General features: G+C 42.3%; 2 protein-coding genes across 2 annotated transcripts in view; both read left to right on the top strand.

Annotated features, from left to right (window-relative positions):
- LOC114545977 (H-2 class II histocompatibility antigen, I-E beta chain-like) overlaps positions 1–12,228 on the top strand; it is an 81,023-nt gene extending 68,795 nt beyond the window's left edge. The window contains exon 5 of the mRNA XM_028564604.1: positions 12,111–12,228. Within this exon, the coding sequence (XP_028420405.1) occupies positions 12,111–12,154 (44 nt within the window). The 3' untranslated portion in view covers positions 12,155–12,228. The remainder of the gene's footprint in view (positions 1–12,110) is intronic.
- On the top strand, positions 2,184–17,441 carry LOC114545978 (H-2 class II histocompatibility antigen, E-S beta chain-like). The gene is made up of 6 exons (XM_028564607.1): positions 2,184–2,289; positions 2,513–2,785; positions 8,421–8,634; positions 14,072–14,139; positions 16,226–16,339; positions 17,236–17,441. The coding sequence occupies exons 1-6, from the start codon at positions 2,235–2,237 to the stop codon at positions 17,259–17,261; spliced, it is 750 nt and encodes a 249-aa protein (XP_028420408.1). The 5' UTR covers positions 2,184–2,234; the 3' UTR covers positions 17,262–17,441.
- The last annotated feature ends 1,155 nt before the right edge of the window (positions 17,442–18,596 follow it).

Consider the following 18,596-nt stretch of genomic DNA (forward strand, 5'->3'; position numbering starts at 1 on the left):
AGAGAAACAGAAACGTGACAGTGAGCCTGGTTCATTACTGACGCTGTAGATATTATTATAATTATAATACTGAGTTGTCGTGTTTTTCTTTGGGCTCTCTGTTTTCTAGTCAGTGTGTAGATTGAAGAGATTTAAACTGAGATATGTCAGTTTGTAGTGTAGTACAGTTGAAACCAGATATTTACATACACTTCAGAAAAAGGTTAGTCATTGGTAGTATCAGCTGAACATACTACTGTGGAGTCCTTCCTTCTGTTTAACGAAGACATCTCTATCTTGGGGGATCCACTGATAACGGTCCGTGTACTTGGCGGCCAATGGATTTTCGTTTCCCAATTACCATTAGTAACTAGGAAAACAAAAAACGGAAAACAACCCATTATTCGTTTTTTGTTTTGATATTAATAAACGGAAAACGAAAAACTATCTCGTTATCCGATTTTCTTTGATGTGTTTGTAAAATGGAACTCGGAAATGAAATTGTGTTTGTATAAATCTTATTCCTCATTCATTTTTTTCTTAGATGAGAGGACAGAAGCAGCCCGACCACAATGACACCAAAACAGGGGTTAGTTTTCTTTATTATTTTAAGATGATTTTTTGGCATTTCTGCCTCACCAGGACAGCTCAGACATTAAAGGGGAGAGAGAGGGAGGGAACACATGCAGGAAATTAAAATCCTCTACATATGGTCGTTTTATCAACTAAGCTAACCGGGCGCATTCTTTCTCTTCATTTGGCTTTGCTGCTTTGAAAAAACACTTAGGCCCTGCGCCCAATTCTTATTATTGAAGGGAAAACCTGCTGTTTATTCTGGCATCATGTTGGCTAAAATATTGGTGAGGAGTGATATCAAAGTCAGTGAAATGATCGACGTCATCCATGCATCTTGACAGGTTTAGTATAAATATATATCATCTCATTGGACTCTATCATCACAAATGTGACATTAAAGGACTCTGGTTGATGAGGAATAAACCTGATCAGCACTTCTCTAGTTTCTCCTCTGACAGTGCGTTTCTGGTTTAGCTGCTGCCTAATACCTAAAATCATAAAAACTGAGATGTTACATCTTATTTCCCTGCAGTACAGATAATAAAAATAATCAAATCATGATATTTAGAAGACAGTTTCCAGTCTGAAAGTGTTCAGTGTGTTCCTGCTCCATCAGCAGCCTGTAGTCTGAGCTGTCTGCCTGGTAACAGGTGATGCTTGGTCTCTTTCTGCCTTTTCAGATGTCAGTCTGGTTAAACCATGGTACAGCATGTACACAATGTAAGAACATCTATTTGTTAAGAGGACTTTCTATGAGCTAAACTCATCAAAGAGCATTCAGACACATAGAGGAGTCATGGAGACATCTGATGGATACATGGAGCTCTGTAGCAGCAGATTACTACTTTCTTAATCCTCTGAAACCCCAGACCTTGCTGAGCATTGTTTGCTCCTGTCACATTATTACTCTCTTTGAGCTCTTTCTTCACTCTATCTGCAAGTCTGGAATCTCACATTAACAAACACAACCATGGCCAGTATGAATAACTCCTAATTGTCTTTTCAGCTGTATAACAAAGGATTATAATGGACCAAAACAAAGAAACATGAAAAACGTTAGGTACATTTATCTGATAATTTATTTAAAAAAGCAGAAAAACAGTTGAGACAGATAATTCAACATTTCCCGGTGTGTGCATGTGAAAGAACAACCTGAGCCCCGACAGAGAGGAGATGAGAGGACAGAATGACACCAAAACACAAAGATTTATTTCTGTTCATTCTGCTTAGGTGATACGCCTAATTCTTATAATATAAGGGAAAACCCTGCTGTTTATTCTGGCATCATGTTGGCTAAAATGTTGGTGACCTTCTTATGTCAACACAATGGCAATATCGAAGTCAACAAGAATGACCAACATCATGTCCATATAACGTACGATAAGTTGGTATAGTAATTATCTTGACATTTTAACAGTACTGTTGATATAATCTGATCAGACTGTATTATCAGAAACTCAATATTAAAGGATTCAGAATAATAATGAAAAACTTGAGTATCCAGTGTGCCAGAGTTCAGTGTGTTTGTGCTCCATCAGCAGCCTGTGGTTAGTTATCTGCCTGGTAACAGGTGATGGTTGGATATGATTGGATGCTGCAGGTCATGTGATCATGTCCTCTGGTTTTTAGATCAGCTCTCAGTGACACTGAGTCAGTGTTTGTTAAGAGAACAGAGGAACATGGCTTCATCCTTTCTCAGGGTCTCCCTGCTCTTCATCAGCCTCTACACAGCAGGTAGGATCAATACTCTGATCACTGATCAATACTACACACTTTATACTGTTTATACTTCATCAGCCTCTACACAGCAGGTAGGATCAATACTCTGATCACTGATCAATACTCTGATCACTGATCAATACTCTGATCACTGATCAATACTCTGATTACTGATCAATACTCTGATCAATACTCTGATTAGTCACTGAGATTCAAACTGATTTTTTTTCTTCTTCAGATGGATTTATGGAATATGTTCTGGCCCGTTGTGACTTTAACTCGTCTGATCTGAAGGACATCGAGCTCATCAACTCGTTTTACTACAACATGGTGGAGTACGCCCGGTTCAGCAGCAGTTTGGGGAAGTATGTCGGATACACTGAGTTTGGAGTGAAGAACGCAGAGAACTGGAACAAAGATCCTTCAATACTGGCTCAGATGAACGCTCAGAAGGAGACGTACTGCAAACACAACATTGATATTGACTACCAGAATGCTCTGACTAAATCAGGTGAGTTAGTGTTTCTGTGACATCATCATCTGATTTATTAATTCACTGAATCATCATCAACTCATCTACTGATTCATCTGACTCATAGTTTATAATAATCAGATTCATTTAAAGTTTCACCATGAAATCAGATGGTGAATTCATTCGGAAATGAATATTTCATTATTAGATATTATTTAAATTAAAAACACTGTTTAAATAAACACCAAACTAGAATCTGTTGTAATAAATTAATATTTGATATTATTTTATTATATTTGATACTGATTTTAATGTTTAAATCAAAGCACCACCTGCTGGTTGAACCCTCGTACTGCAGCTACTGAGAATACATATTATTATTATAATGATTATAATGATTATTCATTATGAACTCTACTGATAATACATATTAATATTATAATGATTATAATGATTATTAATCATGAACTCTACTGATAATACATATTAATATTATAATGATTATTCATTATGAACTCTACTGATAATACATATTAATATTATAATGATTATAATGATTATTCATTATGAACTCTACTGAAAATACATATTAATATTATGATTATAATGATTATTCATTATGAACTCTACTGAAAATACATATTAATATTATGATTATAATGATTATTCATTATGAACTCTATTGATAATACATATTAATATTATGATTATAATGATTATTCATTATGAACTCTACTGAGAACAGTCATATTATTATGACTAGTGTTATATTTAAACATTAGAGCTTAGAGTTTGATTAATAACATTTATAATAATATAAAGTCATGTTCCTGTTATAATGATTAACTCATATTGAAATTTTACTGTGTGATATCTGACTTAATAACATTTATAATAATATAAAGTCATGTTCCTGTTATAATGATTAACTCATATTGAAATTTTACTGTGTGATATCTGACTTAATAACATTTATAATAATATAAAGTCATGTTCCTGTTATAATGATTAACTCATATTGAAATTTTACTGTGTGATATCTGACTTTGGCCCTGTCCCAATACCCGCACTTGCACCCTTGTGACCCTCAATGCTCATTCTCGCTAAGGGGTGCAAGAACGTAGGGTGTCCCGATCCTCTAATGGTGTTCTCCAGGGGTGCTCATGAGCGCACTTAATGCACCCTTTTCGCAAGTCTGCATCAGACCTCACTTTGCTTTAGGATATTACCCAGAATCCTTGTAGTGTCATGACGTTTCAAACAGCTAGCCAATGGGGGAGCAAAACGGTTGCTATGGTCGGACGCCGGAAAAACTCAGAAGAAAAAGGAAGAATTTTTCGGAATTATTCGGCCTATTTGGAAGAGGAAAACCAAATGGAGAAGAAATTTATGTTTAAGTGTAAGTGAAAATAGTTTTTTTAATCACAATATGAGCAATACATAACATAATACATGATGATACAATGATTTCACATTCTTTTTTTCATGGTCTGACGAGCTGACATTTAATTTTATAAAGTTCAGGGCAGAGAATGAGCGGCTATTCACGGGGCACAGAAATGCCTCTAGCCAGGGATATGAGTAAGTTAACATGGCCATAACATGAGCAGAGACAAGGTCAGACAAGTTTGTTGCTCATCTAATGGATGAATGTGTGTGTCTTTCAGGGAAATTATCAAAATTATGGGTCTAGAGGGGAAAGTGACCCAGCTGCAATGTAAAAAAAAGTGGGAAAACCCAAAGAAAAAGTACAAAGTAACTGCACTTTCACGTGTTTTGTAATGCTTATATTGTATTGGTAATATAAACCTATACAATATAGGATATAAACCCATTTATAATAAGAAGATAAACCCATGTAAATAATGTTAATTTCCCCCTTCATAACTATTACAATTTACAAAGGACTTAACACTGCCAAAAACTGGGTCAGGGACAGATGCAGGAGAGGTCACGGCTGCCTCGGGGATTTTCTATGCAGCTATGCATGAAGCCATTGGCCAGAGGCCCTCAGTCAGGCCAGTATATCTGTTCTCATCCGGAAACAGCAGCGTAGAGAGACCCCAGACACCTGTCAGAAAGGTTGAGGATGAAGCAAATTCTCCAACAGAGACAGGAGCAGAGACAGCAGACCTCCAAGCTGGAAACTCCACAGAGCCCCAGAGTGATCAACCAGGTACATCAAGTGATGTCGGACCAGGAGAGAGAAAGAGGAAGAGTGAGAATGGAGATTGTCTTAAAGAGCTAGAGACAACACAGAAGGAAGAAATGAAAGGGATAATGCTTGGCTCCAAAAGTCTCCGCAGCAAAGGGACAGGATGCTAGATTTATTTGGAAAGCTGGTTGACCACATGACAGAGAAGTAATAACTTTCTGTCAATAAGTTCTGTTATGTTCTGTTTGTTTGCTGTTCCTGCATAAGTGCTCATTGTGTTAACGCCACCATTGAGTGATGGAATTTATATTTAAAGTTTCAGAGGACTTTGGCTGTATTTCTTGGTTTGGACAAGACATTTGGAAATTGTAATTCTGTATAAACAAAATGTATTATTGTTATTTATTATTATAATTTCTGTTTACCTGTAAAAGTCTGTGTCACAAATAAAAAGAAACATTTATCATTTAGAAAAATCTCTTTTTTTACTGAAACAAAATAACAACAAACAAACAACAAAACAACAAAATAAATGAGCTGACAATGCAGAACTTGCAGGTAATTGACAACATTTTTCATTTTACAAAATATATACACAGAACTGTAAGTAAACAATTTCAAGCAAAATAGGTATGTACACGTTGATGTGCAATGTCAGAGCAATGGAATAATTAAGTTAACGTTCTACACTCGTGACAAAAATGTGGGTGTTGAGGTATGAGGTACTTTTAATTAAATTGTGTAGTCATGTTCCAAAAGGAGCCCTTGAACATTAAGGGGTGCAGATACATGTGCAGCGAGTCTCGCCCGGAGCCGGTTGCCACTTGTCTCCTGTCCAGAATCTGGTATTGGTGGTTGTGGTAAGGCATCGTAAGCTGGCTCTGGTTCCAGGACATCACCATGGGCAAGGCAGACATTGTGTAAGAAGGCACAGGCAGTTACCACCGCGGTGCAGAAGCCAAGCTTTACTTCCAAGGCTTTGAAGAGTGTTGCCCTCCGGCGTGCCTTCATCATACCAAAGGCTCGTTCGATAATTGAACGCGCACGTGCATGACTTCGATGGAAGCGTTCCTCGAAGGGGCAGTTTGTAGGGTGTGATGATGGTTATGGGGGACTGTATGCAGGGGTATCCTCCATCACCAAGGAGAAAAAAGCCAGGTGGGGGGTACTCAGAATTGACATAAAGTGGGCTGTTTTTTAGAGCACGGGTATCATGTACAGAGCCAGGAAAACCAACAAAGATGTTGATGAAACGTCCCTGAGAGTCTCAGATGGCTTGCATTTGAATAGAATAGAATTGTTTGTAATTAAAATAGTCCTGTTTGTTATGATTTGGAGGCTTCATACGAATATGGCATCCATCTATTGCCCCTACAGCCTTGTCAAATGCTGTATGCCAAGCAAGGCGTCCAAATCGCAGGCCGACTTCTTCAAGTTCATCATGATGTGGATAGCAAATCACTTTACCTCCAAGGTCCATAATTTTGTGAGCAATTCTGTGCACCACACGGCACACGGTGGATTTTGGCACAGAGAACACCCGGGCAGTGACTCTGTAAGACAGTCCATGTGCAAGCCAATACACAAATATTAGGACTTCCAAATAAGATCCCCAGCCATGGTCCCGGTGCCTGTGCACAACATCCATCAAGCCATCCATTGATTTTCTTGGAAGGCGGTAGTCGGGTGGAAGGTCTCTCAACATCAGAAGACACCAGAAGGACAGGCATGGTATGATTCAGCCTGGCATACCTGATCAGTCTGCCAAACTTAAAAAGACAAAAACAATTAGAATGACAGATTTAGGAAAACAGATCACTACATGAAAAAATATTTATTTATTTTATATAATCTTTAAAGATTAAATTACCTTTAAAATATATTTAAAATGATATTACCTACATATGTGTTTCACATTCATTTTCTGACATGAGAACATCCCTACAACTTCTCACAGTGAACATCAGTGTTTTACTGTAGCGTAACATCAGTGTAAAGCACAAGGTTTAGGGTTTCAGGTTATTCTACATTAGGGTAATTAAATAACAGAATAATCAAATGTAAAAATAAAATACTGCTTAGTTTTCACTGTATGAAGGAAATAATTATTTAGGAAAGCTACAAAAGTAGTGAGTGATTTCCTCTTTCTCTTTTGTTCATGAACCCAGTTATTGCAAGCCATTGCGATATGCATATTGCGATATATATATATATATATATATATATATATATATATATATATATATATACACATTTGCCATATTCCCTAATTTTATAATTGAATTTATTAGAGGGAGTTATCTATTTTCATTTTGGACACTCACTTGTGGTGGTGGTGATGTAAACTATACTAAGAGCTGTTCTTAATACACACACTCACCAAATTGACAAAATATTAGGAACAGCTCTTAGTATAATCACTTCATAGTTTAGGTTATATCGCAATTTATCTTAGCCACTAACTATTTTAATATGAACAACATTAACAGAAAGGTTAGTAGCTAAGAGTAAAAAAAAAAAAGATATTCATTTTTTCATTCAAATGATTGTGTCATGTTACATTAGTACCAGCACACACACATTAGCCAAATAAACATAACGTAAAAAAACGTAAACGTAACGTTCGATGAAATAAAGTTAATTTACCTGTTGGTCGGGCATCAGCATACATGATGTGATCCGGTGTAGAAGCCTTCTTCTCCTGCGGATCCTAATTCTTCTTATAATAAACTGGTGGTGAGTTCTAATCAATTTTAGCAAGAGTACTGCGAATACCACAACTGCGGCCAGCGCCATGTTTGCTCTCCTGTAAACAGAAGTGACGTAGAAGTGAGGTATGTAGTGACGTGTGCAAAACTGTCCCAATTCTGCTCTTCACAGCTTCGAGCCCTTGCGCACTTACTCCCCTAAGTGCACTTTCAACAAGTGTCCACTTCGAGGAAGACCTTAGGGCTTATTGCGGGTATTGGGACAGGACCTTAATAACATTTATAATAATATAAAGTCATGTTCCTGTTATAATAATTAACTCGTATTGAAATGTTATTGTGTGATGTCTGACTTAATAACATTTATAATAATATAAAGTCATGTTCCTGTTATAATAATTAACTCGTATTGAAATGTTATTGTGTGATGTCTGACTTAATAACATTTATAATAATATAAAGTCATGTTCCTGTTATAATAATTAACTCGTATTGAAATGTTATTGTGTGATGTCTGACTTAATAACATTTATAATAATATAAAGTCATGTTCCTGTTATAAATGATTTATTACCAAAATGAAAACTGCTCTTAATATATGTTCCAACATTTATTTTAATGTCCTGATTTCATTTCTACTGTTAATGTCAGTTTTTATAATGGTGGATTCTCCCAGAATGCTCCTGTGAAATCTGTCAGTCACCCATCATCATGTCCCTGCTGTGGTGTGTGAAGGGCTGTGGGCCGAGCTGAAGGAGCTTTAATGAAGGACATAATGAATAATGTGATGGCCATGTGTTGTGTGTTCCAGCTGAGCCCTATGTCAGACTGAGCTCTACGGAGCCCTCTGGTGGTAAACATTCAGCCATGTTGGTCTGCAGCGTCTACGACTTCTACCCCAAACAGATCAGAGTCAAGTGGACCAGAGACGGACAGGAAGTCACCTCTGATGTCACTTCCACTGATGAGCTGGCAGACGGTGATTGGTACTACCAGATCCACTCTTACCTGGAGTACACGCCCAGGTCAGTCACCTACAGGTCCTGGTTCAGGTTCAGGTCTAGTTAGCTTCAGGTCTAGTTAGCTTCAGGTCTAGTTAGTTTCAGGTCTAGTTAGCTTCAGGTCCAGTTAGCTTCAGGTCGAGATAGCTTCAGGTCCAGTTATCTTCAGGTCCAGTTAGCTTCAGGTCTAGATAGCTTCAGGTCCAGTTAGTTTCAGGTCTAGTTAGCTTCAGGTCCAGTTAGCTTCAGGTCGAGATAGCTTCAGGTCCAGTTAGCTTCAGGTCTAGTTAGCTTCAGGTCCAGTTAGCTTCAGGTCTAGTTAGCTTCAGGTCTAGTTAGCTTCAGGTCCAGTTAGCTTCAGGTCTAGTTAGCTTCAGGTCCAGTTAGCTTCAGGTCTAGTTAGCTTCAGGTACAGTTAGCTTTAGGTCCAGTTAGCTTCAGGTCTAGTTAGCTTCAGGTCCAGTTAGCTTCAGGTCTAGTTAGTTTCAGGTCTAGATAGCTTCAGGTCCAGTTAGCTTCAGGTCTAGATAGCTTCAGGTCCAGTTAGCTTCAGGTCAGTCACCTACAGGTCCAGTTACGTCCAGGTCTAGTTAGCTTCAGGTCTAGTTAGCTTCAGGTCTAGATAGCTTCAGGTGTAGTTAGCTTCAGGTCTATTTAGCTTCAGGTCTAGTTGGCTTTAGGTCCAGTTAGCGTCAGGTCCAGTTAGCTTCAGGTCTAAATAGCTTCAGGTCAGTCACCTACAGGTCCAGTTACGTCCAGGTTCTGGTTCAGGTCCAGTTAGGTCCAGGTCTAGTTAGCTTCAGGTCCAGTTAGCTTCAGGTCTAGATAGCTTCAGGTCCAGTTAGCTTCAGGTCTAGATATCTTCAGGTCCAGTTAGCTTCAGGTCTAAATAGCTTCAGATCAGTCACCTACAGGTCCAGTTACGTCCAGGTCCAGGTTCTGGTTCAGGTCCAGTTAGGTCCAGGTCTAGTTAGCTTCAGGTCCAGTTAGCTTCAGGTCTAGATAGCTTCAGGTCCAGTTAGCTTCAGGTCAGTCACCTACAGGTCCAGTTACGTCCAGGTACAGGTTCTGGTTCAGGTCCAGTTAGGTCCAGGTCTAGATAGCTTCAGGTCTAGTCAGCTTCAGGTCCAGTTAGCTTCAGGTCCAGTTAGCTTCAGGTCTAGGTAGCTTCAGGTCTAGTTAGCATCAGGTCCAGTTAGCTTCAGGTCCAGTTAGCTTCAGGTCTAGTTAGCATCAGGTGCAGTTAGCTTCAGGTCCAGTTAGCTTCAGGTCTAGTTACTGGTCCAGGTCCAGTTAGCTTCAGGTCCAGTTAGCTTCAGGTCAAGTTAGCATCAGGTCCAGTTAGCTTCAGGTCCAGTTAGGTTCAGGTCTAGTTACTGGTCCAAGTCCAGGTTCTGGTTCAGGTTCAGGTCCAGGTTCTGGTCCAGGTCCAGGTCCAGGTCCAGGTCCAGGCTCTGGTTCTGGTTCTGGTCCAGGTCCAGGTCCAGGTCCAGGTCCAGGTCCAGGTTCTGGTTCTGGTCCAGTATTGTCAGTAAGAACCAGAATCTCTGATGTCTGGTTTGTGTCAGCAGGTCTGGAGAGAAGTTCTCCTGTATGGTGGAACATGTCAGCCTGAAAGCTCCTCTGTCTCTCTACCTGTATCTCTCTACCTATCTGTCTCTCTCCCTGTCTGTCTCCCTACCTATCTGTCTCTCTCCCTGTCTGTCTCTCTACCTGTCTGTCTCTCTCCCTGTCTGTCTCCCTACCTATCTGTCTCTCTCCCTGTCTGTCTCTCTACCTGTCTGTCTCTCTCTACCTGTCTGTCTCTCTTCCTGTCTCTCTCTACCTGACTGTTTAACTCTACTGTCTGACTCTCTACCTGTCTGTCTCTCTCTACCTGTCTGTCTCTCTTCCTGTCTCTCTCTACCTGACTGTCTAACTCTACTGTCTGACTCTCTACCTGTCTGTCTCTCTCTACCTGTCTGTCTCTCTCCTTGTCTGTCTGTCTCTTTACCTGTCTGTCTCTCTCCTAGTCGGACTCTCTCTCTACCTGTCTGACTCTCTACATGTCTCCCTCTACCTGTCTCCCTCTCTCCCTCTATCTGTCTCTCTCCCTACCTGTCTGTGTCTCTCCTTACCCGTTTCTTGCTGTACCTGTCTCTCTCTATCTGTCTCTCTCTCTCCCTGTCTATCTCTTTTCCAGTCTGACTCTCTCCCTACCTGTCTCTCTCTCTACCTGTCTGGCTGTCTCTCTCTCGCTGTCTGACTCTCTCTCTCTACCTGTATGTATATCTTCCTGTCTCTCTCTCTACCTGTCTGTATATCTTCCTGTCTCTCTCTCTACCTATCTCTTTTCATGTCTCTCTCTACTTGTCTGTCTCTCTACTTATCTCTCTCTCTTCCTCTCTCTCTCTACCTGTCTGTCTCTCTCTTCCTGTCCATCTCTCTTCCTGTCTCTCTCCCTACCTCTCTCTGTCTACATGTCTGTCTCTCTACCTGTCTGTGTCTCTGCCTGTCTGTCTCTCTACCTAACAGTCTCCCTTTTGGTCTTTCTACCTGTCTGTCTCTCTTCCTGTTTCTCTCTACCTGATTGTCTCTATCTCTACTGTCTGACTCCCACTCTACCTTTCTGACTTTCTACCTGTCTGTCTCTCTACGTGTCTGACTCTCTACCTGTCTGTCTCTCTCCTTGTCTGTCTCTCTACCTGTCTGAATCTCTCTACCTGTCTGTCTCTCTCCTTGTCAGACTCTCTCTCTACCTGTCTGACTCTCTACATGTCTCCCTCTACCTGTCTGTCTCTCTCCCTACCTGTCTGTGTCTCTCCTTACCCGTTTCTTGCTCTACCTGTCTCTCTCTCTCCCTGTCTCTCTCTTTTTCTGTCTGTCTCTCTCTTTCTGTCCATCTCTCTTCCTGTTTCTCTCCCTACCTGTCTCTGTCTACCTGTCTGTCTGTCTCCCTACCTGTGTGTGTCTCTCCTTACCTGTCTGTCTCTCTCTGTCTCCCTAACGGTCTCTATCTCAACCTGTCTGACTGTCTCTCTCTCCCTGACTGACACTCTCTCTTCCTGTCTCTCTCTCTCTCTCTACCTGTCTATCTCTCTTCATGTCTCTCTCTACCTGTCTGTATATCTCTCTACCTGTCTATGTGTCTTCCTGTCTCTCTCTCTACCTGTCTCTCTCTCTCCCTGTCCGACTCTCTCACTATCTGTCTCTCTCTCTACCTGTCTGACTCTCTACCTGTCTGCCTCACTCTACCCGTCAATCTCTCTCTAACTGTCTGTCTCTCTCATTGGCTGTCTGACTCTTTCTCTACCTGTCTGTCTATCTCCCTTCATGTCTATCTCTCTACCTGTCTGTCTTTCATCCTATCTCTCTCTCTACAAGTCTGTCTCCCTCTGGATGTCTCTCTCCCTGTCTGACTCTCAACCTGTCTCTCTCTACCTGTCTCTCTCTAACTGTATCTCTCTCTACCTGTCTGTCTGTCTCCTCACATGTCTCTCTCTCCCCCTGTCTGTCCTCAGATCCGTCCATGCCTGAGTCTGAGAGGAACAAGATTGCCATCTGAGCCTCAGGACTGATCCTGGGTCTGGTCTTATCTCTGGCTGGATTAATTTACTACAAGAGGAAGGCCCGAGGTCAGAACAGGGTTCTCTGTAGACTAGTTCAGACCTCTTTACAGAACATTAGATCATCTACTACAAGAGGAAGGCCCGAGGTCAGAACAGGGTTCTCTGTAGACTAGTTCAGACCTCTTTACAGAACATTAGACCATCTCCTACAAGAGGAAGGCCCAAGGTCAGAACAGGGTTCTCTGTAGACTAGTTCAGACCTCTTTACAGAACATTAGACCATCTACTACAAGAGGAAGGCCCGAGGTCAGAACAGGGTTCTCTGTAGACTAGTTCAGACCTCTTTACAGAACATTAGACCATCTACTACAAGAGGAAGGCCCGAGGTCAGAACAGGGTTCTCTGTAGACTAGTTCAGACCTCTTTACAGAACATTAGACCATCTACTACAAGAGGAAGGCCTGAGGTCAGAACAGGGTTCTCTGTAGACTAGTCTGTCTCTCTCCCTGTCTGTCTCTCTCCCTGTCTGTCTCTCTACCTGTCTGTCTCTCTCTACCTGTCTGTCTCTCTTCCTGTCTCTCTCTACCTGACTGTCTAACTCTACTGTCTGACTCTCTACCTGTCTGTCTCTCTCTACCTGTCTGTCTCTCTCCTTGTCTGTCTGTCTCTCTACCTGTCTGTCTCTCTCCTAGTCGGACTCTCTCTCTATCTGTCTGACTCTCTACATGTCTCCCTCTACCTGTCTCCCTCTCTCCCTCTATCTGTCTCTCTCCCTACCTGTCTGTGTCTCTCCTTACCCGTTTCTTGCTCTACCTGTCTCTCTCTATCTGTCTCTCTCTCTCTCCCTGTCTATCTCTTTTCCAGTCTGACTCTCTCCCTACCTGTCTCTCTCTCTACCTGTCTGGCTGTCTCTCTCTCGCTGTCTGACTCTCTCTCTCTACCTGTCTGTATATCTTCCTGTCTCTCTCTCTACCTTTCTCTTTTCATGTCTCTCTCTACCTGTCTGTCTCTCTACCTATCTCTCTCTCTTTGTCTCTCTCTCTACCTGTCTGTCTCTCTCTTCCTGTCCATCTCTCTTCCTGTCTCTCTCCCTACCTGTCTCTGTCTACCTGTCTGTCTCTCTACCTGTCTGTGTCTCTGCCTGTCTGTCTTTCTACCTAACAGTCTCCCTTTCGGTCTTTCTACCTGTCTGTCTCTCTTCCTGTTTCTCTCTACCTGACTGTCTCTATCTCTACTGTCTGACTCCCACTCTACCTGTCTGACTTTCTACCTGTCTGTCTCTCTACGTGTCTGACTCTCTACCTGTCTGTCTCTCTCCTTGTCTGACTCTCTACCTGTCTGTCTCTTTACCTGTCTGACTCTCTCTATCTGTCTGTCTCTCTCCCTGTCTGTCTCTCTCTACATGTCTGACTCTCTACCTGTCTGTCTCTCTCCTTGTCTGACTCTCTCTCTACATGACTGTCTTTCTACCTGTCTGTCTCTCTTTACATGTCTGACTCTCTACCTGTCTGTCTCTCTCCTTGTCAGACTCTCTCTCTACCTGGTCCAGTTAGCTTCAGGTCTAGGTAGCTTCAGGTCTAGTTAGCATCAGGTCCAGTTAGCTTCAGGTCCAGTTAGCTTCAGGTCTAGTTAGCACCAGGTCCAGTTAGCTTCAGGTCCAGTTAGCTTCAGGTCTAGTTACTGGTCCAGGTCCCGTTAGCTTCAGGTCCAGTTAGCTTCAGGTCAAGTTAGCATCAGGTCCAGTTAGCTTCAGGTCCAGTTAGCTTCAGGTCTAGTTACTGGTCCAAGTCCAGGTTCTGGTTCAGGTTCAGGTCCAGGTTCTGGTCCAGGTCCAGGTCCAGGCTCTGGTTCTGGTTCTGGTCCAGTATTGTCAGTAAGAACCAGAATCTCTGATGTCTGGTTTGTGTCAGCAGGTCTGGAGAGACGTTCTCCTGTATGGTGGAACATGTCAGCCTGAAAGCTCCTCTGATTACTGACTGGGGTAAATACTTGTCTGTCTCTCTACCTGTCTGTCTGTCTCTCTACCTGTCTGTCTCTGCACCTGTCTGTCTCTCTACCTGTATCTCTCTACTTATCTGTCTCTCTCCCTGTCTGTCTCTCTCCCTGTCTGTCTCCCTACCTATCTGTCTCTCTCCCTGTCTGTCTCTCTACCTGTCTGTCTCTCTCTACCTGTCTGTCTCTCTTCCTGTCTCTCTCTACCTGACTGTTTAACTCTACTGTCTGACTCTCTACCTGTCTGTCTCTCTCTACCTGTCTGTCTCTCTCCTAGTCGGACTCTCTCTCTACCTGTCTGACTCTCTACATGTCTCCCTCTACCTGTCTCCCTCTCTCCCTCTATCTGTCTCTCTCCCTACCTGTCTGTGTCTCTCCTTACCCGTTTCTTGCTCTACCTGTCTCTCTCTATCTGTCTCTCTCTCTCCCTGTCTATCTCTTTTCCAATCTGACTCTCTCCCTACCTGTCTCTCTCTCTACCTGTCTGGCTGTCTCTCTCTCGCTGTCTGACTCTCTCTCTCTACCTGTATGTATATCTTCCTGTCTCTCTCTCTACCTGTCTGTATATCTTCCTGTCTCTCTCTCTACCTATCTCTTCTCATGTCTCTCTCTACTTGTCTGTCTCTCTACCTATCTCTCTCTCTTCCTCTCTCTCTCTACCTGTCTGTCTCTCTCTTCCTGTCCATCTCTCTTCTTGTCTGTCTCCCTACCTCTCTCTGTCTACATGTCTGTCTCTCTACCTGTCTGTGTCTCTGCCTGTCTGTCTCTCTTCCTGTTTCTCTCTACCTGACTGTCTCTATCTCTACTGTCTGACTCCCACTCTACCTGTCTGACTTTCCACCTGTCTGTCTCTCTACGTGTCTGACTCTCTACCTGTCTGTCTCTCTCCTTGTCTGACTCTCTACCTGTCTGTCTCTCTACCTGTCTGTCTCTACCTGTCTGACTCTCTCTACCTGTCTGTCTCTCTCCTTGTCTGACTCTCTCTCTACATGACTGTCTTTCTACCTGTCTGTCTCTCTTCCAGTCTGTCTCTCTCTACATGTCTGACTCTCTACCTGTCTGTCTCTCTCCTTGTCTGTCTCTCTACCTGTCTGACTCTCTCTATCTGTCTGTCTCTCTCCCTGTCTGTCTCTCTCTACATGTCTGACTCTCTACCTGTCTGTCTCTCTCCTTGTCTGACTCTCTCTCTACATGACTGTCTTTCTACCTGTCTGTCTCTCTTTACATGTCTGACTCTCTACCTGTCTGTCTCTCTACCTGTCTGTCTCTCTCCTTGTCAGACTCTCTCTCTACCTGTCTGACTCTCTACATGTCTCCCTCTACCTGTCTGTCTCTCTCCCTACCTGTCTGTGTCTCTCCTTACCCGTTTCTTGCTCTACCTGTCTCTCTCTCTCTCCCTGTCTCTCTCTTTTTCTGTCTGTCTCTCTCTTTCTGTCCATCTCTCTTCCTGTTTCTCTCCCTACCTGTCTCTGTCTACCTGTCTGTCTGTCTCCCTACCTGTGTGTGTCTCTCCTTACCTGTCTGTCTCTCTCTGTCTCCCTAACGGTCTCTATCTCAACCTGTCTGACTGTCTCTCTCTCCCTGACTGACACTCTCTCTTCCTGTCTCTCTCTCTCTCTCTCTACCTGTCTATCTCTCTTCATGTCTCTCTCTACCTGTCTGTATATCTCTCTACCTGTCTATGTGTCTTCCTGTCTCTCTCTCTACCTGTCTCTTTCTTTCCCTGTCCGACTCTCTCACTATCTGTCTCTCTCTCTACCTGTCTGACTCTCTACCTGTCTGCCTCACTCTACCTGTCAATCTCTCTCTAACTGTCTGTCTCTCTCACTAGCTGTCTGACTCTTTCTCTACCTGTCTGTCTATCTCCCTTCATGTCTATTCCTCTACCTGTCTGTCTTTCATCCTATCTCTCTCTCTACAAGTCTGTCTCTCTCTGGATGTCTCTCTCCCTGTCTGACTCTCAACCTGTCTCTCTGTACCTGTCTGTCTCTGTACCTGTCTCTCTCTAACTGTATCTCTCTCTACCTGTCTGTCTTTCTCCTCACATGTCTCTCTCTCCCCCTGTCTGTCCTCAGATCCGTCCATGACTGAGTCTGAGAGGAACAAGATTGCCATCGGAGCCTCAGGACTGATCCTGGGTCTGGTCTTATCTCTGGCTGGATTCATCTACTACAAGAGGAAGGCCCGAGGTCAGAACAGGGTTCTCTGTAGACTAGTTCAGACCTCTTTACAGAACATTAGACCATCTACTACAAGAGGAAGGCCCGAGGTCAGAACAGGGTTCTCTGTAGACTAGTTCAGACCTCTTTACAGAACATTAGACCATCTACTACAAGAGGAAGGCCCGAGGTCAGAACAGGGCTCTCTGTAGACTAGTTCAGACCTCTTTACAGAACATTAGACCATCTACTACAAGAGGAAGGCCCGAGGTCAGAACAGGGTTCTCTGTAGACTAGTTCAGACCTCTTTACAGAACATTAGACCATCTACTACAAGAGGAAGGCCCGAGGTCAGAACAGGGTTCTCTGTAGACTAGTTCAGACCTCTTTACAGAACATTAGACCATCTACTACAAGAGGAAGGCCCGAGGTCAGAACAGGGTTCTCTGTAGACTAGTTCAGACCTCTTTACAGAACATTAGACCATCTACTACAAGAGGAAGGCCCGAGGTCAGAACAGGGCTCACTGTAGACTAGTTCAGACCTCTTTACAGAACATTAGACCATCTACTACAAGAGGAAGGCCCGAGGTCAGAACAGGGTTCTCTGTAGACTAGTTCAGACCTCTTTACAGAACATTAGACCATCTACTACAAGAGGAAGGCCCGAGGTCAGAACAGGGTTCTCTGTAGACTAGTTCAGACCTCTTTACAGAACATTAGACCAGTTTCACAATAGTTTCAGTCTCAGAGGAGTTCCAGACCAGGTCCAGAGTCTTAACACTATTTATTTTTACTACTACTACTGAAACCTGTCTTTGATATTTCTCTATAATAATGTCATACTGAGCAATGGATTTGTTTCAGACCAGATCAGTTTTACTGAATAATGTCTGGATGTGTTGTTGTCTCTTCTTTTTAATCCAGGAAAGATTCTGGTTCCCAGTAGCTGATCCTGGACCTGGTTCTGGTCCTGTAGCTGTTTGTCAGATGGAATAAAAAGCAGCAGCTGCTTCAACCTGCTTCGTGTGTTTCAGCTCAGCAGACTGTCGGTCCTGGACCATCTGCTGGACCGACTCAACTCCTGATTCTCTGATGATCTGGACTCTGATACTCAGCTGGTCTCAACCTGATCCAGGACTGTGGTGTTACTCTGATGGAATCAATATTTATTTGATTGATTTGGGGTCTTGCAGGTTGTGTAGTTGTTAGATTTATATATTTTTACTGGAGTGAAACATTTTCTAACCTTAATAAACTGATTAAAAAACTCTCTGACACACTGTGGATTTATTGATCAGATAATAAACTGGAAGCATTTCATCTGTAAAGATTAATATCTCATAACAACTTATTCAAAGACAGTTTATATTCATATTTGTTACGGCTGCTCGCTCTTAGTCAATGAGTCAATTAGTTTCTTTAGTTTGTGTCATCCTTCTTCATGCTGAATGATTAATTTCCAAGAAACATATCAGAACATTTCTGGTAAACACACGATTTAAAGTGAGAGCTTTTGCATTATTTTTTGTGGTGAAAATCTGTTTTATAGATATAATTTATAGATATAATTAAATCAACTAATCAAGTCAACAAAATGTAGCTCAGCGTAAATTCTTTCAGGAAGACCTAACAATTAATCAGTTCTCTCTCTAAATCTAATTAGCGCTGGAGGCATTCACCTTCCCAATAAGCCAATCAGAATCAGCCACAGATTCCATAGGCCAATCACAGCGTCACAACACTGCTTTAAATCTGCTTTTCTCCCTGTGCTATCAGCTGTCATTTCGGTAAAGGCGTTCATCCCTCCTCCTCCCCTTCCACCCCCCCGTCATGGTGATTCTCCGGCTGTAGCTCCGGTGCCTCCTTCGGTCTGGTCTTCCGGCCCTTCTCTGCCACCACCGGTGTCTGGATTCCATCGGGGGGTTATATCATGGTTCCCTACCCTTATATTAAATGTATTAATATAACAATGGAGTTCAATCTCCAATACTTTCTACAGATATATGGTCATGTACATTAAACCTTTTGCATAAATGCAAACAAGTCTCTCCTGGTTAAAATCATAAGTGTTAAATTACTTTAATCAAGGACAGCCCTTATAATTTTATCTGTATTTCTTTATTTAGCAGCTTCCACTCATGACTTACATATTAATTAATGCCTACAAATCATTAAAAGGTCTCGCACTAACTATAAACCCATCACGGAATACTTCTGTAGTTCTTTATATATTTAAGAATCATTAAGAAGTGTCTGAACCCTTCGTGCCTTTAAAACTTTATTGA

This window comes from Perca flavescens, chromosome 19, assembly GCF_004354835.1.
Source record: "Perca flavescens isolate YP-PL-M2 chromosome 19, PFLA_1.0, whole genome shotgun sequence".
NCBI classification, from domain to species: domain Eukaryota; kingdom Metazoa; phylum Chordata; class Actinopteri; order Perciformes; family Percidae; genus Perca; species Perca flavescens.